Source organism: Silurus meridionalis, chromosome 11, assembly GCF_014805685.1.
Source record: "Silurus meridionalis isolate SWU-2019-XX chromosome 11, ASM1480568v1, whole genome shotgun sequence".
NCBI classification, from domain to species: Eukaryota; Metazoa; Chordata; class Actinopteri; order Siluriformes; family Siluridae; genus Silurus; species Silurus meridionalis.
In genome coordinates, this window is record NC_060894.1 from 22211544 (window position 1) to 22237306 (window position 25763).

Sequence of the window (25763 nt, forward strand, 5' to 3'; positions counted from 1 at the left end):
ACATTTTCGAAGAAAAACAGCGTATTTTTTTCAACAATATGCATAAATTTATGGGTAGATTTTGTGGATTTTTTTACAAAATAAATATGAATTTAACACCATTCTTTCCAGTGAAAATCCGAAATCTGCACATTCAAAAAACATTTCCCTCTAGAAGAAATTCTGATTTAAATGATCTAATATTTGTATTATTACAGGAATAAGAAGTTTTGTTTTGTGACTTCCAGACTTTATTTGGCTTTTAATTAAGTGTATTAACCCACTTTTAAAAGCTTTTACAACTTTCTGGAGCTATTTAAATGGAATGGGGAAATAATAGAAAATCTTTAGTCGTCACAAAAATGTTTCCAGATTTATCAGAGAGATCCATTGCAAAAGGTTTTTTTTTTTCAAACCAATTAAACAAAAATAAAGACTTATTCCTAGAGGTAAAAAGACAATTGTTCCACAGAAGCATTTTGTGGAGAGAAATCATGACGGAAACGAAGATTTGCATAGTTTAATTGGTAATTTCCTGGTAAATAGTTACATCTCAGTAGAAAAGATAAGCCTTCAAGTTTTTGAAGATGTACTGTGGAATAAAGAATTATAATGTTTTTGTAGGAAATTTCTTAACCAGTTTGTTAATATAAAAATAATTATCTAAACCACCATAAATTCTTTTGCCTGATGAAATGTCCATTTTAATTTATTTTTTTATATAAAATACAGAAAGGTTTTTTTTCTGATTCCTGTGTTAATTAATATAATGTTTGCTATGTCTAGGCCGCATATTGATGACGTCACAGCGCCACGCGTGTCATGTCTTCGTAGGTTCCGGTTATTGTTTTATTAGCTAATGCAGTGTTTCACATTGTTTTTCTTTTAAGTTATTCTCGTATAATTTGAGGATTATATGATATAAAAAAATTAACTGGTAATATTTATTTGTTTGTTTATAAAACATTAGATCTTCCGTCTGGGCAGCTAATAGCGTGCTTTTATTTTGTATTTTTTTCAGCCAATAGCGTGCTGCGCAATCCACTAGGTCGGCGCATGCGTACAAGGGCTGGTGAGTGACAGTGTATGGCGGCGTGTAGCAGCAGCTGGAGTTTACTTTCAGTACAGGGTTTTAAATAGTTATTTTAGGTAGATTAGTTGAACTAACAGCTTCATGTGATTTGGTCATGTTTTAATTTGATATATATTTAAAGGACAGTAGGTTTAAAGGTGAACAGGTTTGGTTTTCAATCATCCCATTAATGAGCTCTGAGATTGTACACAGATTTCTCTTTCCGCATGCTGGTTGGTGAATTCAGACTCTGATATTGAACAATTATGGGTCCAATAAAGAAGAAAGCCATCCCTGACAGGTAGGTCATCGTGTCACATGGTGCAGTTTTGGCTGTTTATGTTCCTGTGGTTAAACTAGTGTGTATCCACAGATGGACTGATTATAATGCAGTGGGAAAGAGGATCCCTGGCACGCGCTTCATTGCATTTAAAGTGCCTTTAAAACAGGTGATGATACACACACACACACACACACACACACACACACACACACACAGACCTGCAGTCATCGTACACTGTTTCCATCATGTCTCTTTTCCAGGCTTTGAGGAGGCATCTGAGTGACTCTGAGGTGTTCGGACCCTTCGAACTGATGGATGTATTAAAGAAGGAAGGTGAAGAACTCGGCCTCATCATCGATCTCACCTACACTACACGCTACTACCAGCCCCAGGTGACTGACACCACTCACACGACTCAACAATATTTCTTAATATTTAGATTGTGCTTGAGTCAAAGTCGAGATTCACTCGGTTACATGTGACTCCAGTAAAAGTGTCCCTTAATGTTCAGTTATCAACTGTCAATCAACTCAGTTTATGTGAAAGGACTCAAATGTGACTCTCAGCACACTGATTGATTTCTGTTACAATTATCATGAGCCCAAAACCTTTTTAACTATTTCACAGAAAAATTGCAAAAATAAAACCATGTGTGTTTTGGCCAATGGTTGGACTGCATCAAGGATCAGCTCTGAGCCCTTTCCTGTTTGCAGTGGTGATGGACAGGTTGATGGACGAGGTCAGACAGGAGTCTCCGTGGACTATGATGTTTGCGGATGATATTGTGATTTGTGGTGAGAGTAGGGAGCAGGTGAAGAAGAGCCTGGAGAGGTGGAGGTATACGCTGGAGAGAAGGGGAATGAAAGTGAGTAGGAGTAAGACAGAGTACATGTGTGTGAATGAGAGGGAGGGCAGTGGAGTGGTGCGGTTGCCGGGATTAGAGGTGGAAGAGGTGGAGGAGTTCAGGTACCTGGGGTCAACAGTGTATAGTAATGGAGAATGTGTTAGAGAAGTGAAGAAAAGAGTGCAGGCAGGGTGGAGTGGGTGGAGAAGAGGGGCAGGAGTGATTTGTGATAGAAGAGTATCTGTGAGAGTGAAAGGGAAAGTTTATAGGACTGTGGTGAGACCTGAGATGTTGTATGGATTAGAGACAGTGGCACTGAGTAAAAGACAGGAGGTGGAGCTGGAGGTAGCAGAGCTGAAGATGTTGAGGTTTTTGTTGCGAGTGACGACGATGGACAGGATTAGAAATGAGTTTATTAGAGGGACAGTGCATGTGGGACGTTTTGGAGACAAGGTGAGGGAGGTGAGATTGAGATGGTTTGGTGCAGAGGAGGGACATGGGGTATATCAGTAGGAGAATGCTGAGGATGGAGATACCAGGAAGGAGGAAAAGAGGAAGACCAAGGAGGAGGTTTATGGATGTGGTGAGGGAAGACATGCAGGTAGCTGGTGTGAAAGAGGCAGATGTAGAGGACAGGGGGTATGGAGACGGATTATCCACTGTGGAGACCCTTAATGGGAGAAGCCGAAAGAAGTAGTAGTTGTGGCGAGTTCGAGTCTGGAGTTTCATCATCATTTATTTCTCTCTAAATGTTCTGTTGAACTGATGCTGAACTGTATGTTGGTGATCAGTAGATACACCAAGCGCCGTTCAAAACGAGTGTAAAACAGAGCGTGCGCTTGATCCTGATTGGTGACTCGCTGTGTTTTTTAGCAGTTTTATCCTCATTAATAAAAAAAAAGGACGACTGATTTTACAAAATGTCGAGCAAAAAGTCAAATATTTGACTTTAAAATGTTGTGAAGTTTAAATCTCCCCAAATGGAAACACTCTGAAGTACAGATGAATGAAAATGCATCTTTGTAACAAGTTTCATTTTTCTTCATTACTGTCCATCACGGGTTTATTAAAACTGATAAATGGATGTCATTTCAGATTTGTTATGTTGATGATTTGACTGGTTGGAGGTTTTACTGTTTTGAAGTTGTTTTGTGTCTATTTTGTTAAATAGGTTTGTCGCGTAGGCAAACGTGTGACGTTGAACGACTCGTGAAAGCAGTTTGGTCAGATTAGAGAGAGCATGATTAAGATAATCTAGAACCTAAACTGTGTATCCAAGTGACATTTATACTCTCACTGGTCTTGCTCTAACATGATTGGAAAAAAAAAGATCGAAGATCATGCACGAGCAAATAAGATTTGGACACTGATAAAAGTGTATCAGCATTCCCTCTAATTGACACACCTGTAAATCCTGGAACAGATGCCACCTAGAACCTGTCCCACCCTCTGTATGGATTAGGGTTAAGGAATTGGAGAAATTTTTAAGACTGGAAACATTTCAATGTAAATTTAAAAGAAATGAATAGGAATAAACTGATTTAATGCAATTTCACTTACTGCAGTAAGGATACATGTGATGTAACTGTTCGCATCAATTTATGGTCTTGGTGTGTGTGTGTGTGTGTGTGTGTGTGTGTGTGTGTGTGTGTGTGTGTGTGTGTCAGGATTTACCAGACACGCTGCACTACCTTAAGATCTTTACAGCAGGACATGAGGTGCCGAGTGACTCCAACATCCTGAGCTTTAAAAAGGCTGTGAGAAACTTTCTGCGTGAGAACCAGAACAACGGTACAAACATCATCATCATCATCATCATAATAAAACGTTCACCACTTTTTATTCACTAGCAACTAATTCTGCTCGAGTGCACTGTGACTGCTCAGTCCAACAATTCATATAACCACCTTTCTTTCACCTCCTGCCTTTCTGGAAAACTCCTCCTACTTTCATGGAAAGTGCTGTAGGAAGAAAGTCATGCACGTGCACAAGACCAGGATACAGAAAGTGTTGTTTAATATAAACAAGCTCTGTCCCTTAACTTTCCTCATCTGTTCACCAGTTTAAACAGAAAATGTGACCGACGGAAACTGTACAACTTCATGGAGTTTAGTTGCATACAGAAGACGTTCACTTTACATTATAATCCATTCAAAAAATCTAATTTTGTTCCTAATTCTAACCTTTTCTTTTTTGTCTTTTTTTGTATTTATTTACAGTACTGTATATATTTGTACTGTGTTTCTGCTTTTTTTGTTGTTGTAATGATAAAGCTTTTTCCAGTATGGGATGAACAAAGGTTTATCTTCTCTTATAATGTGTTTTTGTTTTTTATAGTGTGTTACATTATTTTATAAGTTCTAGAATAACAGAATCATTCATGCCGTTTCTTTTTTATTTCTAAAAGTGGAAATTCAGTTCACTGTTACGGTGATAAACGATGCATGATGTTGTGTTCACAGATAAACTGATCGGGGTTCACTGCACCCATGGCCTCAACCGGACCGGATACCTTGTGTGCAGGTGTGTGTGCAGGTGTGTGTGTGTGTGTGTGTGTGTGTGTGTGTGTGTGTGTGTGTGTGTGTGTGTGTGTGTGTGTGTGTGTGTGTGTGTGTGTGTGTGTGTGTGTGTGTGTGTGTGGTGTTCAATAAGGAGAACGTAAGATCTCACTTTTTTGCCTGGAACGTTGATGAAAGACATATTTAGCTTGCGTATAAGGTTCTGATCCACAACTCAGTCTGAAACCCGCTAAACTTCTGGATGAATTCACAGACTCGTGTCTTTTTTTTTTTTTTCTTTTCATATTCACCAGGGGAAAAACTAAATGTACAATTGCAGTGAAAGTACTTTCATATAGAAACAAAAAAAAAAAAAAAGAGCTGAATGATATGAGAGACTTTGAAAGTGTGTGAGATCCACAGTGCCGTGTTTGTAGATTAAAACCATGAGTTTGTGTGTGTGTTTCTGATTGTAGATACCTGATTGATGTAGATGGTGTTGAACCTCATGAAGCCATCGACTGTAAGTAATTTATGTCTTTAATTTAATCAGGAAAGTGCTAAGAAATTAGTGAATGCTGTGAGTACTCTTTTCTGACCAAATTTTTCGCTCCGTCTGAAAAATATCCAAAACTCCTGACTCCATAACTCCCTTTTTTTATTTAGTGTTATTTGTATATTGATTTTAACTATGCGTATTGTCCCAAAGCATTAAATAGATTATAAATATACACTTTAAATGTATAAATCAGTCCATATTCGAGGTGGTATCAAAAGGTTTGGAGACTAATGGTGTAACTGGTGATGTTCTGACCCACGTGCGTTCCCACGTCTGCATTTTTAACACATGGAGCAATATAGAACGAAGGGCAAACGTGTTATTCTGTGTATAACTGGTCAAATATGACTTGACATACGTTTGACATATGACGACAAACAAGTCGTTCGAGGTGTTTCGAGCGGCGCTCGTAAGTTTATCCCTAACAAGCGGCATAGAAAAACTCTCTGAGGAACCTCATCCTCATCACTGAATGTCCAGTCATTACAGCGCCATCATTAAAACTGTTCATATTAATTACAGTCCAAATTCATCCTCATGATTCTTGAGTTCAACCGTCCAGACAGTTATAGACCTTATAGATTATTTTCCCACCATGATCTCCATTTCTTTAAGCTGTGGGACTTTTCCTTTTCTATTTTTAATATAAATGTTTGAAAGCTTAATGAATATTGTTTGTGTAATTATTAAATACCTATTATATCCTATTCTGTGCACGTTTTAGTGTTCAACAAGTCCCGCGGTCACGCTATCGAGAGAGAGAATTACTTGGACGATCTGAAATCAGGGCCGAAGCGCAGGTAATATTGTGCACTTTTCTCTTGAATCCTATCAGAGTGCCGTTTATTTGCATGATCAAAATTTCACAATAATAACAATGTGCTTTAATATAATAGCATGTGCAATTTCATACCATCAAACCATGAGCAATATCTTCTCATACCTATTATTAATGTGTGTGTGTGTGTGTGTGTTTGTGTGTGTGTATACACGCTAATAAACTTGCCCCTGCAGTAATGATGGAATGGAGGAACCAGAACAGGAGCCTGTCAGAGGCACAGCAACAAGCAGGAGTTCTATGACTGTCCCGGAACCTCACCCTTCATTCAGGAGAAGAGAACATCACTATCATGATCACTATGAGTACGTGTGCTCATAATTGGGGGGGTCATGTGACCTTTGAAGGCTTCACTTCATCCTCTCTGTCTGACTAAGTCTGTATAAATTGCTTTTCTCTTTTCTTTTCATCAGACCTTTCAACCAGAGATGGGATGAAGACCACACGAGACCTTGCCAACCTCCTCTATATCCTCCACCTCCTCATGGGGCTCCTCCTTTTCCCTTACACCCTTCTCTGCCTTTCAGGGGTCCACCTCTCCTACCCACACCACCTTCTTTCAATTCATGGCCTAGCTTTAGACCGGGCCGGTACCCTGTTCCTGCTCCGAACCCTGCCTTCATGCCGCGCTACACCTTCGGAGAACAGCCTCGGCATGCACGATGGAAAAAACAAAGAACTCCTTATAAACCCCCAAATGGTTCTCCATACTCACACTAACTATACACAGTCTCTTCCAAATAATGCCATTCACATGGACAAGGGTTACAGTTTAGAAATGTTTTATTGATTTTTGACCTTTTAGCTTTAAAATTTATTTAATGGGTTTAAAAGTTATTAATTGTTCTATTAAAGTTTTTATAAAACTCTATGATGGAGCAGATTCTAACTCTATCAGATCAGTTATTTCTGTTGCATATCAGCCATCCATGTGATCTGGATTCTACTTGTACCTCCAAGAAATCAGGTGTGCAATTATGGACACTTTTCTTTGCTTTTCTTTTTTTAAATGCTGGTCACATCTTTGTTTAGACTGCCAGGAATAATGGCACAGGAGGTTGCCATGCCAACACTTACGGTAGTCAAGTGAAGATGGTGTATGTAAAGTGTTGCATCTTATTAAACACTCAAGTTCATTACTACGGTTTTTTTTTTATGTCCCGGAAACAACCGAGCAGCTCCACACACTCACGTGTTGAATATATATGTAGTATTGACGAGTCGTTCATAAACGATTCATTCATTCAGAAGAGTCATCTCAAAGAGTGATTCGTTCGTTTTCTGCTGGACGCGACTCCAAAATCTTCGCAGGTGATGTTCAGGTAACAGAACTGAGTAGTTTTTACCTCTTGACTTCAGTCCGAGTCGTCTGTTCGTTTTTGTGCACTTTATTACACAGAAAACGGAATTGAGTCATTTATCTTATGAGTTCTCTGTTCGGAGTCGGTTGGTCTTTTTGTCATATGACTCCCATAGATTCAAATGAATGAAACGATATGTATGTATGTATGTTGACGTGGTTGGGGATCTGCTTTTTGAAAATTAAACATTTTGTATTATTTCTGATCAAAGAAACGAATTAACTAAATGACAAAAATAAAAGATTCGTTCATTTTGATGAAGATGATTCGAAGAACCGAGTCACTAAAATGATCCGATCCTCCCATCACTAATATCTGGGTGGTTAATGTTAAACGGTTATATAAAAGTTTCACATTTAGTGAAGATGTTTTGGGGTGTAGATGTTCAGTAGTGTGGCTTTATTGACCGAACAACAGTTTTATGGAGCACAAAATATATTATCTGTTTATTACCACTGCAGTGGTGAAAATGAGCTCGGAAGATCACAACACTTGATTTATAGAACATCTGGAGGTGAAACTCACAAATAACCACATGGGATTAAACAGTCAACATCTTTCTCTCCACACTCTCACAACTTTAATAGTTAACCGTATATAATGTGATTTATTATTAGCATAGACATACCGGCTTTCCCGGCTATACAAGTACAATGCGCACTAATAACCTCCATGGTTACCATGGCAACGACCCAAACAAAGGACGTTTTTACGTGTGCTGCACAAGCTAAACATTCATGTTTATTAACAAATGTTTCTGCTAAGGAAGTTATTATAGGCATCCAGACTACAATAAATCTTTACTGCTTCTCTCATGTAGAAGCATTTGATCTGAAACAGATAATAATACACACCTGGATACTGTACTTCAGGTAAATGTTTAAGTTCTAAATGAAAAGTTGTAGCTTTAATGTCTGATTTGAGGGCTGCAATAATTCCATCTTATTATCAATTATTATTATTATTATAACACGTAATTCACCCATTAACGTAAATTCATTTTTAACGGCGCTCATTTTATTAACGAGTGATTAATGCAGAGCGCATTTCTGTTTGACCATTTTGATCAAAAAATTTAAATAAATATAAAAGAGGCGAATTAAAACCTTAAACGCAACACACATTTATTAATGATGTCCTTTCTTTACTCGGATATAAAATAAATTAATAAACTCCACCGTAAATTATTTTTTAATCACTAAACATTTGTTTTACTGATGCAGCAAGTCTAATATTAACCACCAAAATACGCCATGATGCACACGTCTGGCAATTAAAACCGTCCGTGTGGAAACATAGCAAAAGTTCAATTTGTTGTCCAAGAATATTTTGTCTTCATGCTCTGAAATTTGGTTCCACAAAAAATAAACATACAAATGTGTGTTTACAGTTGAGATATTTATAAAAGCTAATACTTAGAGCTGTATTAGTCTAGCTCTAAGTATTAGCTTTTTATTAACTTAAAAAGTATACGTTAGTCGTTGTGTCTTGACAGCTCTGTGCTAAAACAATTGTGCCACATAATGCAGTGCTTTAGGACCAGACTTGTGCAACATTTTAACGTGTTTTTTAGTGTTGACATGCTTGAAGTTATTTATAATATTGATTGTTTCGTTAGACGTGGCGTCATAGCGACAATATTAAGAGGTGGATTGATTCAGGGGTAAAATGTTGTGTGATGTTCGAGCGTCTGTAAACTTGTAGAGCATGCACACTATGGTGAATAATATAAAATATAAAATAAAGTGCACAAACAGTATAATGGACAATATTTTATTTACAATTGTTTGATGTACTGTAGTGTAGAGAACGTTCCCGAATGTTCTTGATGTTATGTGAGCTTCTTCCAGTAGAGGGCGGTATAACTGGCGCTATCGCACCGGATGTATCCGAGGAGGAAAACAGGAAACGGAAGACGTTGCGTTGCTTTTTTTTTTTGTTGCTCTAACTGTAGTGTTTACACGTGAATTAGTGAATATTCGTGTGAGGATGGAGGAGACTGCGGTGTGTGTAAAGCCTGATAACGCCGTGGAGGTGAGGAAACCACAGGAGGAACCGAGTAAGCCGAAGAAGAAGATCTTGGATGAAGATGAATACATCGAGGTGAGTTTACAGTCCACACAAGTGTTCAGCTCCACCATAGTGTCTGTTTCAGCAACAACAACAAAAAATCTCCTCGTGAATAATAAATAGGCCAAACTGGGTATATAAGTGTCCCATTTTCCCACAGAAGATGGCAAAGAGATGGCCATCATGAACCTGAGCAGGTTACATAAGAAGGAAAACAGCGAATGGTCTTAAAGATCATTTTGCTGTAGAGTCCCAGATGGTTGTGAGTTCCAATCTAAACAATCACAGAGGCGAGGTTGGAGCTCTTTAAGCAGAAATAATGATTACAACTATTTCTAGTGCTGTTATTCTAGACACTGATAAACTACACGAGTTGGTATCAAAAGGTTTGGTGATTTGCTCTGTTTACAATAAACTACTTTATTTGTTTACGTTTCCACACGATCACCTTCAAAATAGTCTCCTTGGAAAGCAATACCATTAACGTTCATTCCACATCCGGAATGTCTCTAGTCTTTTTTGTTTTTTTCGAAACTGGATTGTGTCAAAAATCTTCATCTTCAGAAAGTGTGAAGTCAAAGCGCAAGAGCAGAACCTGGTGATCAGGATGGGTGCGGATGTGCGATCCTGTGGGTTGTTTTCCGACGATCATCATGCACGAGTTGCCGAAAGGTTTTGCTCAAGGTTTCGCTCAAGGTTTCAACATTTTCGGGGGTCAAGCTCGTCAAAGCTTTTTCGGATCTCTCATCGTTTTTCCATCGACGTTCTTCCGCTCTGGAAGTGCGTGTGCTGCTCGAAACGCCTCGAACGACTGCCCCAGGATTACACATTTGTTTTAACTCACCGTCTGTGAACGTACATCACAACACCAATACAACACCAGTTAAACCGTTAGTCTCCAAATGTTTTGATACCACCTCGTGGAGCTTTTTATACAGAATTTATTTAGTAGCACCTTCATTGTGTTCAAAGCCGTAGGCAATCCCAGGAACAGCAGGTGAAGAACACCGTCTGGATGGTACTCTGGTGTATCATCGCCATCTGGGATCCTGTATTTGGATCAATATATTTCTTATTTTTATAAAGACTCTCATACACAGTCCAAAGTTTCTTGAAGAAAGTGTTTATTTGGAATCATTAACTGAGATTCACACAGTCAGAGTGGCCCTGAGAGTGGTTGGGATTTAGATGGCAAATCCTTCAGCTTGATTAGAATCGATCAGAGTGTATTAAAATATTCAACCCAAATCAAATATACACTTTAACCTCCAGACATTTTTTTCTCGTCCGGGTGTTACGTTTTTTTTTTTTTTGCCATATTAACTGTGCGATTCTTGCCTGCAGAGTTTGGAGCAGATCATTCAAAGGGACTTCTTCCCGGACATCAGTAAGCTGCAAGCACAGAAAGATTACCTGGAGGCAGAGGAGAGCGGGGACCTGCAGAGAATGAGGGAGATCGCCATCAAATACGGCTCAGCCATGGCCAAATATACACCACGAACTTACGTCCCTTGTGAGTTACATCACATGACATGATGTGGCTCGGTTATAAGTCGTAGCAGTATAGAGCTGTATGGTAATTTTCTTAGGAGCTTATAACAGATTGTGGGGGCTTGTTTTTTCCCCAGATGTGACCCCGTCATCATTTGAGACACCTGATGGCCACGCTACTTCTCCATCCAGTAGATCAGGACGAGACACCGAGCTCGGTATGACATCACACGCTACAGAACTGTGCGGAAGGGAATAAACAGCATTATTTCAAGTCTTTTATACGTGTTGATCGAATTGATCTCCATCCAGGGGGCGCTGTCGAGTCGAGCTTTTTTTTTCTAGGCATTCGTGCATTTGTGCTGGACGATATTACACGACTCTGCTTTGTTCCCACAGGAGGGAAAGACGGCGGGAAAGAGGAGAAGGAGCTGCCATCTCTGGACCGTTTCCTGTCGAAAAACACGAGTGAGGATAACGCGTCGTTCGAGCAGATAATGGTTTTGGCCCAGGATAAGGAGAAGCTGAAGAACTCCTGGCTGCACGAGGCAGAGAGCGAGTACAAACAGGTTCATAAGCATAATTTCTTGTTGTGTGTGTGTGTTTTGTGTGTTTTCTCTGGATGGATGGTGCAGTTATTTATTGTGTTTTGCAGCGTCAGGAGGAAAATCTGGCTTTGCCATCATCAGAGACTCAAGCTCTGGAGTGTGTGAAGGCCGGAGTAGAGACGTGGAAGTACACGGCCAAAAACGCCCTCATGTATTACCCTGAAGGCAAGAAGTGCAACACACACACACACACACACACACACACACACACACACACACATACACACATATATTAATCAGAGGACTGGTTCAGTTCTTATTTAACTTCTACTGCGAGCCCTGAAGCTTCAGCTCATAAATTGAGAACATTGTCATGTCAAGGTATGTTTTTTTTTGTTTTTGTTTTTTTTAAAATACGGCGTGTGTGTAAATTCCCATCCAGGTGTGGAAGACAACACGATGTTTAAGAAGCCGAGAGAAGTCTTGTACAAAAACACACGCTTCGATGTAGACCCGTTCTGCAAAGCCCTCAATAAATCACAGATCCAGCAGGCTGCCGCTCTTAATGCACAGGTTAGCTCCACCCACTCCCATGCTCATACACACTGCTCTCTCTCTCACACACACACACACACACACACACACACACACACACACACACTTCATTTATCCTGTATACCCACGCTCTGAGTGTGTGTGTTCTGTGTTCAGTTTAAATTAGGAAAAGTTGGACCAGATGGAAAAGAGCTGCTGCCACACGAGTCTCCCAAAGTCAACGGTTACGGCTTCGAGGGAGCGCCATCTCCGGCACCAGGTGAGACTCTAACACACTCTGTAACACACTCTGTAACACACTTTGTAACACACTCTGTAACGCAATTTCTACCTGATTTGCGTTTTTTTACTTTTGTGATTAATAATGTATTGTTTTTTATGGTTGCGACAGGAGTGTGCGAGTCTCCCTTGATGACGTGGGGAGAGATCGAGGACACTCCCTTCAGACTGGACGGTTCAGACACGCCCCTTATCGAAAGGACCCATGGCCCAGCATTTAAGGTTAGGTTTTTTGCATTTTGGAAAAGTATGGAATTTGATTTAAATCATTTCCAGGTCTGGATTACTAAAATTGTAATGTAACTGTTGGAATTTAAAGTCGGAATTTCAGATGTTAAATATGGTCTTAAAGATCTTCAGGGAAGTCTGCATATTTGAGTTTGGAAAAGTCTGGAATTTTGAAATGAAAACTGTGTAGGAATCTAGGGGTTGTTGCAACTATTTGGAATCAACCAAATGTGTGTGATGTTTGGTGTGTGTTTAGATCCCAGAGCCAGGACGCAGAGAGAGGCTCGGGCTCAAAATGGCCAACGAATTGGCAGCCAAAAACAGAGCGAAGAAACAGGAAGCTCTTCGTAAAGTCACGGAAAATCTCGCTAGGTATGACACGTATTATTTCTGTTTATTCAGTGTAGAAGTATCGGATCAGGATTCTCTTTCACACCTGATGATGCAGGTCACATGCTCAATATTAATTCTGTTTTTTCTTATAAATTAAAAAAACCCCAGATTGAGCGATTTATTGATTATTCAATGTGTACCTGCGAATGCTTCCAACTCACCACCAATACCGGGGTCCCCAAACTACGCCCCTACGGCCCCCACATTTGGAACAGCCTCTGAACAATGCCAGAGAAACATTTTAAACATTTAATTTTAAATGATTTACTCGTATCATATCTGTTTTTGATTATAAAGGTTGGCTTTCAAACTAATATTCCTATTAGTTATTAATAGATAGATTAATAGAGGTCTGTGAACTGATAGTTGATTGCTGTAACTATCAGCTTTCCGCAAAAATCCATACCGATAGTTTTTCCGGCTTCCGGTCCGCTGTCATTACAAGAGCGGACTCTAGAGGCAAATCACTGAAACTACGTGCTGTTTGTTTGTGAGACTGCACGCTGTTCTTGAGAAAATTTAGTCTTCATAGATTTTGACTCCTCTGTGTGTGTTTTGCAGTTTGACCCCAAAAGGTCTGAGTCCTGCCGCTTTGTCTCCCGCGCTGCAGCGCCTCGTCAACCGCTCATCTGTTAAGTACACTGACAAAGCGCTGCGTGCCAGCTATACCCCTTCACCTTCTCACAGAGCCTCAGGCTCCAAAACTCCCCTCACCCCGTCAGAGTCCTTACACACCCCCACACCAGGCAAAACCCGCACCCCTGCCTCCCATGACCCCGCCTCCATCACCGACAACCTGCTACAGCTGCCAAAGAGAAGAAAAGCAGCCGACTATTTCTGAGGGCACCATAAAAGGACTACAAACGCACACCAAATGTTCCATTGTGTTGTTTTTTGTTGTTGTTTTGGTTTGTTTGATTTTTGTCGATTGAGAGACTCACAAAAAGCTTTTCAAGCTTGCTGACGACTTTATCAGTTAAAACTGTAATAACAATTAAAGTATTTTTGTACAGGTTGTGAAAAAGTGTCATTCTTGTATTCTGGATGTTTTGAAATGTTTTGTCGAATGACAGAACATGATTATTTATGGATTTATACCATTTCTGTGTATTTTTTTGTGTGTGAATGATAAGAAATTCGTCCAAATGAATTGATACGTATTAAAAAACGGTTCATTTCGGTGATTGATGATGCATCAGTTCAGGTTCAGTTTTCATCAGGAGTGATGATGATGGACTCAAATATCTATTCATCTTTTTATTAAGTTTTTTCTTGGGTTAATGGAAAAGCTTGCTGTAATGCTTTTGGTGTAGGTTTTGGAACTTCCTTGGTCTTGTGCTAAACTTCCTCCGTGCCGGTTTCTGATGTGGATGGGCTGCTCGACTCTCTCAAGGAACCTTGATCTAGTTTGAACTGTTCCTGCACCCATGGGTGTTGGATTACTTGGTTAATGTCAAACCTCTGGTCTGGATCGGGGTTCAGCATGCAGGTGATCAGGTCGCACACATTCTTGCAGTTGTCCTGTAGATCTACAGGGAAGTTGATTACGTGCTGTTTCTGTTTTCCACCATCCTCGTAATGCTGGAGTCATCAAACGCTATGGTGCCGACCAGCATGTTGAACAACACCACACCCATGCTCCACACGTCACTTGTTTTAGGGTTGTAAGAGATTTTCTGCAGTATTTCTGGTGACATGTATCCTGCAGACCCACAGAACGTGTTACTTAGCACCATCTTGCCACCCACATACCTCAATCTTTTGCTGAAGCCAAAGTCTGCAACTTTCAAGTTAAAGTCATGATCCAGCAGCAGGTTTTCACATTTCAGGTCACGGTGAACAATATTTTGGTCGTGAAGGTACTTGACGGCAACTGAGAGCTGGAGGAACAGCTTTTTAGAGAGGTCCTCGGAGAGCTTACCATTGATTTTAATAAGTTTTTGCAGGTCACCCTGTGAAGCCAATTCCATCACTATGACATGCTTTTGTTCATCTATATGAATGGTCTTGAACATCTTTGTTATATGTGGGTGGTTTAGTGAGGCTTGGATCTCCAGTTCACGTGGCAGGAATTTATTCCAAAAATTACTGGACACTTTCCTCCTGTCAGTAATCTTAATGGCCACATTTATCTTCAGCTCTTTGTCGTAGGCACACTTGACCTTGCTGTAACCCCCTAGACCTAGCGTTTGGCTAAGTGTGTAGCCAATAACTTCTCCAATATCTCTGCATCATCCTCCATTACCTTCAACAAGCAGAATCAGCTTTTGTCACAGACCTGTGGAGTACACATTTAAAAATAAATCACAGAGTCCATACGAAGGATGTTACTTTCACACTAATGTGGACTCTAAATGTGATGCACAGAGAAGTAACAGCAGACAATACAGTCATGTTCAAACCTGAATGTATCTCTAGTTAATTAATAATATTTAAATAATTGGCCCTAGAGGAACATATACCTCCAAATGATTTTTGAAGATTCCACCAATGAGAAGCTTCACGATCTGGGAAAACAGTTTATACTCAACCAAGCAACTCTCAACTCTTTTTTTCTTTTTTTTTTTAAATGATGCAAACCATGCTTTCAATTCTAGAATGTTCTGTACAAAAAACAATCATACATCCACTTTTAGAAATGTTTCATCCTCAGTCCAACCTCAGAAAATTTGGGATGCTGAGTAAAATAAAAACAATAATTTGCAAAATCTCATAAAACCATATTTTATTCACAGCAGAACATAGAAGACATATAACACGATGAAATAAAAGAAAATGACCACTTTGGAGGGTAAAACAAGGTCATCTTGGATTTAATGGCTGCATCTGAGGAGACCAGGTGGTGCTGGAGTTTTGGGAGAAGAAATTAAATTGTGTTGATGTGAATCTGCACATCTTGTGTAACATGAAAGGTTATTTTTTTCTTATTTTTATCAATTCAATACAATCTTACTCCTGATAGTAAGCTGTTTTATCCTTAGATTTTTAAGATATTAAATTAATCATAGGTGATGGAACTAAAATATTTGGGCTTCAATGCTATTTGAATGCAGTTGCAGGCACATTGCACCTTTTCCTCAGTTAATATTCTCATTCACTGTTTTCTCATTCACTTTTATTAGTTTATATATTTATTATGGACATATATTTGTACACATATACATACATCATACTGCATGCTGTTTACTTTATACTGTACTTCACTATATGCCATAAATATGAAATCCAGAAACATGAATATTCTGTTTCTGGTTGTTAAAAATTAAGGGAGACATAAATATCTTAAACAACACATTATAATTAATACGTTTTTATTTTATCTACTTGCTTTTAAGAGGGTGCAAAAAGAACACACACACACAAGTGGAGCCACAGGAATGTGGTGAATGTTGAGCAGCTGTTTTACTGTTGCTTCAAATACACAACAACCTGAATACACAAGGACACAAGGTTAGGGTTCAGTGATCATTAGCTCATGGTTTAGGATTAGGGCTGAGTCTTCCATATGACAATTATCTATTATTTATATTTTAAAGTCTAGATTGTCTTAGTTTTAGAGTCTAGATTGATAGTTTTGGGTTAACAGGTATAGTGATGGTTTATAGTGTAATATTTTGGTTATTATAAATAAGCAATAAAGTTGATCTGACATTTCTTTTTATTTATTTGTTGGTTAATTGTGAGTAAACAATAAATACATTTTATAAGATGACGATTTTATTTATTTATTATAAATAAACCATAAATAAATGTTATTAGGCGTGGGGTTTAGTTTTTTCTATGTATTTATTTATGTATGTATTTATTATTTATTTGTTTATTAATTTTAAACAAACAACAAACACATCTTGTTAGACGTGGATCTGTGTTTATCAATTTAAAAAAAAATCATATTATTGGACTGGTATTTATTTATTTATTTATTAGTTAAAAAAACATTTTATAAGACGTGGATTTATTTGTTTGTTTGTTTGTTTGTTTGTTTAACCCAAGCCTTTACATTCCGTTCATGCGCACCCTTTAGTCCCGCCCACGTCAGAGATCTCTACGTTGATTGGTTGAAACCCACTGTCTAACCCTGCCCCCTTGTCTGAGAGGTGATTGGTTGAGAGGAGGGAGCGAGCTTTGTTTCTCGATGGTGATTGGTTGAGTTCCTGCTCGGGATTGTTTTGATGGAGCTATTCCCTGTGAGGAGAGAGCGCCGCCATTTTGTTCCAGTTCGAATGTAAATGTGTAAATAAGGCGATTTATAGCAAACTCGTTTGGGCGTAGGGTTAGAATAATAGTGTAATAAGGGGTGTATAAAAGATTCCGGAGTCCTGTGTGTTATGGAGAAGTGAGGCTGGAAGTAGGAGGATCTGATCCAGAGCTGATTGAAGGCCGCTTTCTCCGGGACGTTTTTCTCCACGGGGGAGGTTCAGGGTTCGGGATATGAATGGAGGATAAATAGCAAATACTAATTATAATAAATGGTGGCGATATCCGACCGCAGCTCTTGCCGCCTCTTCCTCGCTCTTCTCTACGTCCTGACCCTCACGGATCCGTCACTGACCGGTAAACCCTCCTCCACTCCACTCCCCTCTCTGGACCCGGGACTCGGGTCGCCCGACCAGCGTCTGATTTACTGCAGTATTCACATTATTATACTGCTGTCGAACACATTACCCGGTTTATTTATCAGCCATTAGCAGTGTAATGTCTAAAACTGTAATATTATAAAGCTAAATATTAACTGCGCATGCGGCCTGCTAGCTCCCTGAATTAGCGTAAATTATCACATTTGACCCCATATTCTGTTTATTATTGTGATTCTACATATTTCACATATTTGGGATTTGTTCTATGGTTTATGAACGAACGATATGAACAATTTTCGGTTTGATAACCGGGACGATACTAGACGGAAGATATCGTGATATTGGTTTTGATTTCAGTACTTTTTTTCAAGAAGTGTGTGTGTGTGTGTGTGACCGACCCTAACCACGTGTTTATATAACCGTCTGTGCATGTAAATATAATGTTATAGTAACAATCTGTTCATTTCAACGCTCCACGTGTAAACGTACATCACAATACGTCATTCTGTTTTTTCAGTGGTACATGAACATGTTCTGCTTCACTGCTCTGATGCTCTGAGCGGTTTGGGGCACATCTCATCACCCTGTCATTGATCAGTTTTTTGTAACTGCGTGTTCCATGGATTTATTTTGTCTGGACACCCGTCATATGGTTACACGTTATGGGTACACATAAACACGGACACACGTTAGAAAGAAGCTTTTCGCTGTCACGTGTACATTACAGTACAGAGACCTTATTTCTTCTCATATCCCAGCATGTAAGGAAGCACAGGGGCAGACATGATACAGTGCCCCTGGAGCAGAAAGGAGAAAAGAACCTCGCTCAAGGGCCCAACAGTAGCAGCCTGGCAGTACCGGGGCTCAAACCCTCGACCTTCAGAGCAGTAAACATGGATGAGTTTTCTGTTGACACAACCTTCTGTAAACATCCTTACTCTGCCTTATGTATAGTCTCCTATTTAGTAATGTGACTGTAACAGTTAGGTCTCATTTACATCTCATTTGGCTGTTACTCCAGGATGATAAGAACCAGAATGCAACTGTCTCAGTCTTTACATCAGGAAAGGAACAATTGTGTCCTCTATTTTCAGTTGAAAGTTAGTAAACAGAGTCTCATTCAACTTTAATGTTCATATCAATGTATTCAAACCACGTTTTAGACGTGTCTGACAACGTTCCCCAACAGTGTTCTAGATCTTGTTGACCTTAAAAGGAGGAGAGAGCATCAGACTTTTGATTTAATAATGAATAGACAGGAGGATGGTGTCTAGACAGTCTTTATTTATTCTTCAAAGACCAGACAGGGACAATAACTAATGGTTTTATTGATCATCGGTGAATTTCCCATGTCTCTGAGGAGAGTGATAAATACTCCAGACTGGTTAAAGAGCATTTTAGGATTCTTGGGTGAGAGAGGGAAGTGAACGGATCATATTTAACCTTTAATCTGTTTTGTCTGTGTTTTTTCTCTCTCTCTCTCTGTTTACAGGGTCGTGGTTAGCACTGGCCACACCGCTGTCAGGTGAGAACTGCTGCATTTACCACATGCTAATGTGTGTGTTTGAACACAGCATTGTATATCCCAGTCTATCCTTATATCTCATACTGTGTATAACTTTGTACAGTTGCACACACACTGTACATTTCCAATATGTAAATGTTTGTCCCACTTTCTCTAGACATTTTGTGCCTCACACACATCCTGCACTAATATAATCTCTCATATGTTTAGATTTATTCTTAGTTTACTTGCTCACCAGCTTCTGCACATTTCTATACTGCCCAGAGTCTTTATATTTATTTGCTGTATACGCTTATATATATATCACGTGCTTTGCATATATTTGCATATTCATTTGCTCTTCTCAATGCACACTTGCTACTATTTGCATTTCTGGTAAATGCTAAACTGCATTTCTTTGCTTTGTAACTGTTCAAATCCATCCACCCATCCATCCATTCATCCATCCATCCATCCATCCATCCATCCATCCATCCACAAACAAACAAACTTTATTTACCTCTGTGTGTATGATCAGAGCCGCGTTGCGCTCAGGACCAGTTCGCATGTCTCAGTGGGAGGATGCAGTGTATCCCTCTAGACTGGAGGTGTGATGGCTGGACGGCCTGCGAGGACAAGAGTGACGAGATCGACTGTCCTCGTATGTCCATGCACCTGTACAAAACGTCCTTATTTATTTATTTTTTTTTTTACAAGTCACCGGTTACGTCACAATATTACATTATCATGGATACTCCTTATTCCTTATTACACCGTGTACCTGTATACTGTAAGTTCCTGCACACGTCATTAACACAGTAACGATGCACCCAAGTTCTTCAAATCCGCTTGTTATTAGACGACGGAGATGTGGTGCAACTTTATTTTTCCTGTCAAACTTGTTAAATCTGACAACCAGAACAAGGTTTTCAGGGTAACATTAAATTTTTCCCTAAAAGTAGATAGTGTTCACCAGCTGTTACAGATGCCAGGAGCATATAGAAGTCCTTCTGGTTTGCATATTTATGAATATTCATAGATCCTGACAACTTTAATAATGGTTCCATTCCGAATCTTAATCCCATTTATAAAAACAACGTTGAAATTATTATTTTGTGAATTGTGGCGCACTCTCTCTCTCTCTCTCTCTCTCTCTCTCTCTCTCTCTCTCTCTCTCTCTTCTCTCTGTTTCATCCCAACCTTGTTCTCCCGTTTTCCCACAGCGATGAAGGAGGAGCGGTATCGTTATGGCAGCGGGTTCGATCAGATTGAGGACGTGATGGGCGTGGCCCAACCCGTGCGCTTTAACAGTAAGACTTTGCGCCTCGCATCTTATCTTTGCCTCTTTCCCTTACAGTCCAGACCAAGACGTGAACTCAATCATATTAGGTTTCATATATAAAAAAAAACTTAGTGTATTCGGAACAAACAAGGAAGTGTGTGGTCAGCCACAATGCTTGGACCTCAAAACATCAGTAGGATAAATAAATAAATAAAGATCTTATGGTGCTGCTTTGATTACCATTGTGGGTAATAAGACTCAATGAGTTCATTATGGGACAAGAGAAATTGTCCAAAACATTCCCTATTGTTTCTTGTATAATTCCATGATGTATAACTGCAGACTATTGAAAGCTGTGTGTGTGTGTGTGTGTGTGTGTGTGTAGAAAAATGCCCGAGCGGATGGCACCACTATGAGAAGACCTCCAGCTGTTACAAGGTGTACGAGAGAGGGGAGAATTACTGGCAGGCTGGAGAGACGTGCCAGAGAGTGAACGGTTCGCTCGCCACCTTCAGCACCAACGAAGAGCTGCAGTTCATCCTCAAAATTGACCAGAGAGTGTGTGAGCGCAGGGACCAGTGCAGGTCAGCGTTTTACATGCACTTTGTGCACATGCTTTTTTCCATTTACGTTCAGGACTCCTTTTATATATATATGTATTTAACAGTCACGTTTTTCCCTGTGTGTTTGTTGAACAGTTTCTGGGTGGGCTATCAGTATGTCATCACCAATCAGAGTCGATCGTTTGAGGGCCGATGGGAGGTGGCCTATAAAGGTGAGTAAAACAAAAATAGTAAAAACTCTTTATATTAGATGATTTAGATGATGTTATAAATATATACACAATTTTTTTAAATTCTTTGGGGAAATTAATCAAAACAATAATATGGGGTTGTCTAACAATTTAATACACAATCTGTTTAGTAGTTATGATTTTAATGCCATTTTAACATTAAGAAGCATGTAATATTTTTCAGCACTACTAAATCCATTATTCTATCCACTATTGTGTGGGAGTGTGTTTCCTAGCACATAATACTCTGCCCACATCGTGCCAGCAGTGTGTGTTCTAACATCGAGGACTGCGCGCGTGTGTGTGTGTGTGTGTGTGTGTGTGTGTGTGTGTGTGTGTGTGTGTGTGTGTGTAGGCTCTGTGCAGGTGTTTCTGCCCCCGGAGGGATTGTGGAGTGTGTCGGAGGCGAGCGTGAAGCAGGACAGCGTGTACTGCGCACAACTGCAGCGTTTTCACAACAGGAACATGAATGAGCGTGGCTTGCACAGCTGGCACACAGAGAACTGCTACAAACCCTTTCCTTTTCTCTGCAAAAGACGTACGCTCCAGCGCACAAGCTGCATTTAATCAGTCAGGTTTAATTATATAGCGATTAGAGCGTAGTAATGGCTTCATCACGTGCAGGAGGAAAACCTATTTGTTTATTTGTGTTTGCGTAGGACAGACGTGTGTGGATATCCGGGATAACGTGGTCAGCGAGGGACTGTATTTCACACCCAAGGGGGACGACCCGTGTCTGAGCTGCACGTGTCACGACGGCGAGGCGGAGATGTGTGTTGCGGCGCTGTGCGAGAGGCCGCAGGGTTGTACGCACTTCACCAAGGATCCTAAAGAGTGCTGCAAGTTCACCTGTCTCGATCCAGGTAACGCACATGAACACGAACATGTGCTCCCTGTGACTGCGCGTACGCAGCTTTGTGCTGCCATCTGGTGGCATGTTGCAAAACTACCCCTGAAACGTTTTTATACCACCTCATACGTGCCTAATATTTGTTTCTACCTAATTATCATGAATCCGTGTGTCTCAGAAGGCAGCAGTCTGTTCGACTCCATGGCGAGCGGCATGCGTCTGATCATCAGCTGCATCTCGTCCTTTCTGGTCTTGTCCTTGCTGCTCTTCATGGTACACCGCTTACGGCAGCGACGCAGAGAGCGCATTGACACGCTGATCGGAGGGAACTGTGAGTATGTCTGTACCGTACACACACACGTGCTACATCAGCTAAAAAAGACCTGAGCATAAAATACGCAGTGTGGCCAAAAGTGTGTGGACACCCAACAATATGTCTTAGTTTTAACTTTTTTTGTGCTAGATTATGGAACCTGTTTAGATACTCTCAGCTACAAGAGCATTAGTGAGATTGGGCACTGATGTCAGCCTTCAAGGTCATATATGACTCTGAAAAGTACGGGATTGTAGGGAATTAAAAAATGTATACAAAGCCTCTTTCTTTCTCTTCCTTCCTTCTCAGTGCACCACTTTAACCTGGGCCGCCGTGTTCCCGCTTTCGATTATGGCTCAGACATGTTTGGGACGGGTCTCACACCGCTACACCTGTCTGATGATGGAGAAGGTGGCGCTTTCCACTTCCAGGAACCACCACCCCCCTATGCAGCATATAAATACCCTGAGCTCCGGCCTCCAGATGAGCCTCCGCCCCCTTATGAGGCTTCCATCACCCCCAACTCTCTTCTTTACCTGGGACTTGGTAAATATACACATAACTATATATAATAATAAAAATACCAGGAATATATATAAATATATATAATGTCATATTCCGTATTCGTTCTCTGTGTGTAGGGCTGAACGGTACACAGGACAATGGAGGAGGTGGAACCCTCTGCAGAACCCCTCTTCAGGCTCCGCCCCCTCCGCTTGAGGAGAGGACAGAATCTATTGACAGCAGCACAATGTTGGTGACCCCCGACACCCCTACAGAGACCGACGACCTCGATCTCAGCTCCACACTTGATTCCACGAATACCACCTCACTCAGTACGGTGGTTTGAGGAGACTTTGTGTGTGTGTGTGTGTGTGTGTGTGTGTGTGTGTGTGTGTGTGTGTGTGTGTGTGTTGTGGGCAGGGCGTCAGGAGATGGAGGATGGGTTTCTACAACGAACTGACTGGGTGTTTGGGCTTCATTACGGTTGCTACGTGTAAATATGGCTGCTTGTTTTTTTCCTCCTTCTCCACAGACTGATCATGACAAGCGGCAGAGCTTCAGTCGTCTTTTCGTCTTGACCTTTTGTCTTCGTGACCCGCGCAGTTTGGTTCAACGCCCTAATGGGTTGTTAGATTCTAAACAAACCCCTGACTTCTCACCTTTTATAACCTTCACCTCCTACAGCCCGCTGTAAGAGCCTTGTCTCCATGTAAGTGCTGTATTCGTAATGCAGCATTCACGCGGTGGTGTTCAACAAAACCATTGCTCTTTGTCCCATCGCCAAAACGATGCAGGCATCTGAGCGACGCCAGGATATGCAGACTTGTGAATGTTGCCATGGTCTGGTTTTCCCCCATTTAGCTAACACCAGCGTTTTTTTTTCTCGACGTCTCAACCCGAGTTATCATATCTCGCTTGATTCTCTCCGCCTTGTTTTAAGCTGAAGCCCTTGCACACAGTGTTTCATTTGAACTTTGAAATCGTTCAGAAAATATGTCCTGTAGGCGATTCTAAGCCATTTTTTCTAAATGTTCTAATCGTGTACTAAAGTAATGAAAATGTATTTTTTTAACCCGCATTGACCTGTTACAGGGCTTTTACCCAGGTGTACACCAGCTCTCGACCGATGAGCCCCCCTGTGAGTAGCAGTTGTGTGATGTTAGCTTTTAAGTGGTGTACGTGGTAGCTACCCTGATCATGAAATTCTTTTCTCCGAAAGAATGCATGCATTTCCTTTTCCACAAATGATGACTCTGCTGAGGTGTGGCGTAAAATCTATTTTACTTTTGTTACGGGTTTTGCAGCCACTAAAAATCAACGTCCACGAAAGATTTTGACACGACAGCAGAGGTCGCCGATGGCTGAACTGATTTGTGGAGTTTATGTGAATGTGTGCTGTATGAGTTGGTATCAAAAAGATTGAAGACTCGCTTTGTTTACAAGAAAGTACTTTATTTATCTACGTTTACACACTACCACCTTTAAAATAGTCCCCCTGCGCAGCAATACAGCGTTTCTAGCGGTCCTGAAAGTCTTCTTCACGCTTCAGTCTTGATTCACGTGTGAGGAGGAGCTCGGTGATAGGGCGCGCATGTGATCAGAACAGCACCGGCTGCACGGCTCTAGTTCTACACAGGACGATATGTTTTGGCACACTGACTTATGAAGGTCGGCACTCCTTGTGACTGTGCGTGCGGCCTCGTGCTGCCATCTGCAGGCGTCATCACCGACTGCAGCTCGGTTTATTTGTCTACTCAGACAGCCCTTATAGTGCACATGATCCTTATAGAGGCATGCAGATAGTCCTGATAGGAAACACGTTAGGGGACGGGATTAACTATAAAGTAACTGAAGACAGGACAGAATGAACTGAATAAACCAAACACTATGATGTGGACATTCAGACATGATTTCAATCACTGAACCTGATTTAAAAAAGAAAAGAAAATCACAAATTATACGTGAAAATGTACAAAACGATCCCACACTGATTTTGGAGGCCAGTGAGGAACAGACCCACATGCGCTGCTGAAAGCTCCAAGAGGGACGAAAAGCTAAAGTGCAGTTTTATTTCCTCTCCTGTCTGAAATAGGTCAGATTTGACACTAATCATTTACTACTGTCTCAACCCTGTTTGAGAGTCTGGTAGGTCAGTCTGTAGGTAAACACCAACATTCAGCAGCACAATTTTACGGCCACTCAATAGCAGCATGGTGGCTCTGTTCCATCAGAAATCATTTTTATTTTAAAGCCTAACAATGTTCATGGACGTAGAAAAAAGACCCTGTAAGCCCTTTTAACATCCCCCTTTTAATCTTCACCCTCCAGTTGATCGGCACAGACAATCCTGAGCGAATTCCCGTCTCCTCCCGAGCAGAGCGCGTGGCGCCGGTGGGCCCGATGGTGTCGATTCGATTTCTGCGTTCGTTCTCACCGCTCTGCATGTTTTCTCTCTGCGGCGTGAGGAGTTTTAACGATAAAACACAAAAAGAAAGAAAAAAAAACAATTCAATGTTTTCTTGTAAAATTGCCACAACGGGCAACATCTGAATGTTCGGTTTCAGGTTTTTCATGTAATTTCCTGTTCTGGTTTCGTTGCAGGGTTTTGTGTTGTACTCTGATGTCGATGTGTAGTTCATCATCATCAGGTGCCAAATAAACTTTGACTCTGAATGAGTAGAGCAGATCTGCACCGTGTTTTGATTTTTTTGCTCAGGGTAAATGATGGGAAAGAAAGATCTGGGCTTTAGTGAAATAAACACCCAGCATGACGCGATCCATTTAGAAGAGTAATGATTTTGACAATTTGAATTGGAAGAATTTTGGGCTAAAAATGATCGGGAAAATATATATATATATATATATATATATATATATTAAATATGGACAGTTTGTGCAGTTCCAGAAGAAGGGAAGGGGACGTGGAAGCTCAGAGGTAAAAG

At 40.5% G+C, this 25763-nt stretch overlaps 4 protein-coding genes across 7 annotated transcripts; 3 read left to right on the top strand and 1 right to left on the bottom strand.

The window, feature by feature from the left end:
* Window positions 1-1036: 1036 nt before the first annotated feature.
* dusp11 (dual specificity phosphatase 11 (RNA/RNP complex 1-interacting)) lies at window positions 1037-7212 on the top strand. Of its 2 annotated transcripts, none has more exons than XM_046860863.1 (9): window positions 1037-1352; window positions 1425-1500; window positions 1595-1726; window positions 3846-3969; window positions 4641-4713; window positions 5153-5199; window positions 5960-6035; window positions 6250-6378; window positions 6487-7212. In XM_046860863.1, exons 1-9 carry the CDS (start codon window positions 1318-1320, stop codon window positions 6791-6793), a joined length of 999 nt encoding a protein of 332 aa, XP_046716819.1. In that variant the 5' UTR covers window positions 1037-1317; the 3' UTR covers window positions 6794-7212. The 2 variants fall into 2 exon arrangements, with proteins under 2 accessions (XP_046716819.1, XP_046716820.1); XM_046860864.1 differs by having other exon boundaries at window positions 1038-1352; window positions 4641-4701.
* Window positions 3765-25500, top strand: dgcr2 (DiGeorge syndrome critical region gene 2). 3 transcript variants are annotated; one of them, XM_046860858.1, is made up of 11 exons: window positions 17145-17552; window positions 19068-19100; window positions 19618-19740; window positions 20303-20389; window positions 20747-20945; window positions 21060-21136; window positions 21510-21692; window positions 21814-22017; window positions 22183-22335; window positions 22627-22863; window positions 22959-25500. In XM_046860858.1, exons 1-11 carry the CDS (start codon window positions 17468-17470, stop codon window positions 23165-23167), a joined length of 1590 nt encoding a protein of 529 aa, XP_046716814.1. In that variant the 5' UTR covers window positions 17145-17467; the 3' UTR covers window positions 23168-25500. The 3 variants fall into 3 exon arrangements, with proteins under 3 accessions (XP_046716816.1, XP_046716814.1, XP_046716815.1); XM_046860859.1 differs by having other exon boundaries at window positions 22186-22335; XM_046860860.1 differs by lacking the exons at window positions 17145-17552; window positions 19068-19100; window positions 19618-19740; window positions 20303-20389 and adding an exon at window positions 3765-3820 and having other exon boundaries at window positions 20715-20945.
* ess2 (ess-2 splicing factor homolog) lies at window positions 9324-14013 on the top strand. The gene is made up of 10 exons (XM_046860861.1): window positions 9324-9537; window positions 10849-11017; window positions 11133-11213; window positions 11395-11564; window positions 11651-11768; window positions 11986-12116; window positions 12255-12357; window positions 12490-12599; window positions 12862-12977; window positions 13560-14013. Exons 1-10 carry the CDS (start codon window positions 9424-9426, stop codon window positions 13837-13839), a joined length of 1392 nt encoding a protein of 463 aa, XP_046716817.1. The 5' UTR covers window positions 9324-9423; the 3' UTR covers window positions 13840-14013.
* Window positions 14249-17009, bottom strand: tssk6 (testis-specific serine kinase 6). The gene is given in 3 exon segments (XM_046860726.1): window positions 14249-14564; window positions 14567-15224; window positions 16999-17009. Coding segments are annotated over 3 exon segments (897 nt in total). The 3' UTR covers window positions 14249-14336.
* Window positions 25501-25763: the final 263 nt, after the last annotated feature.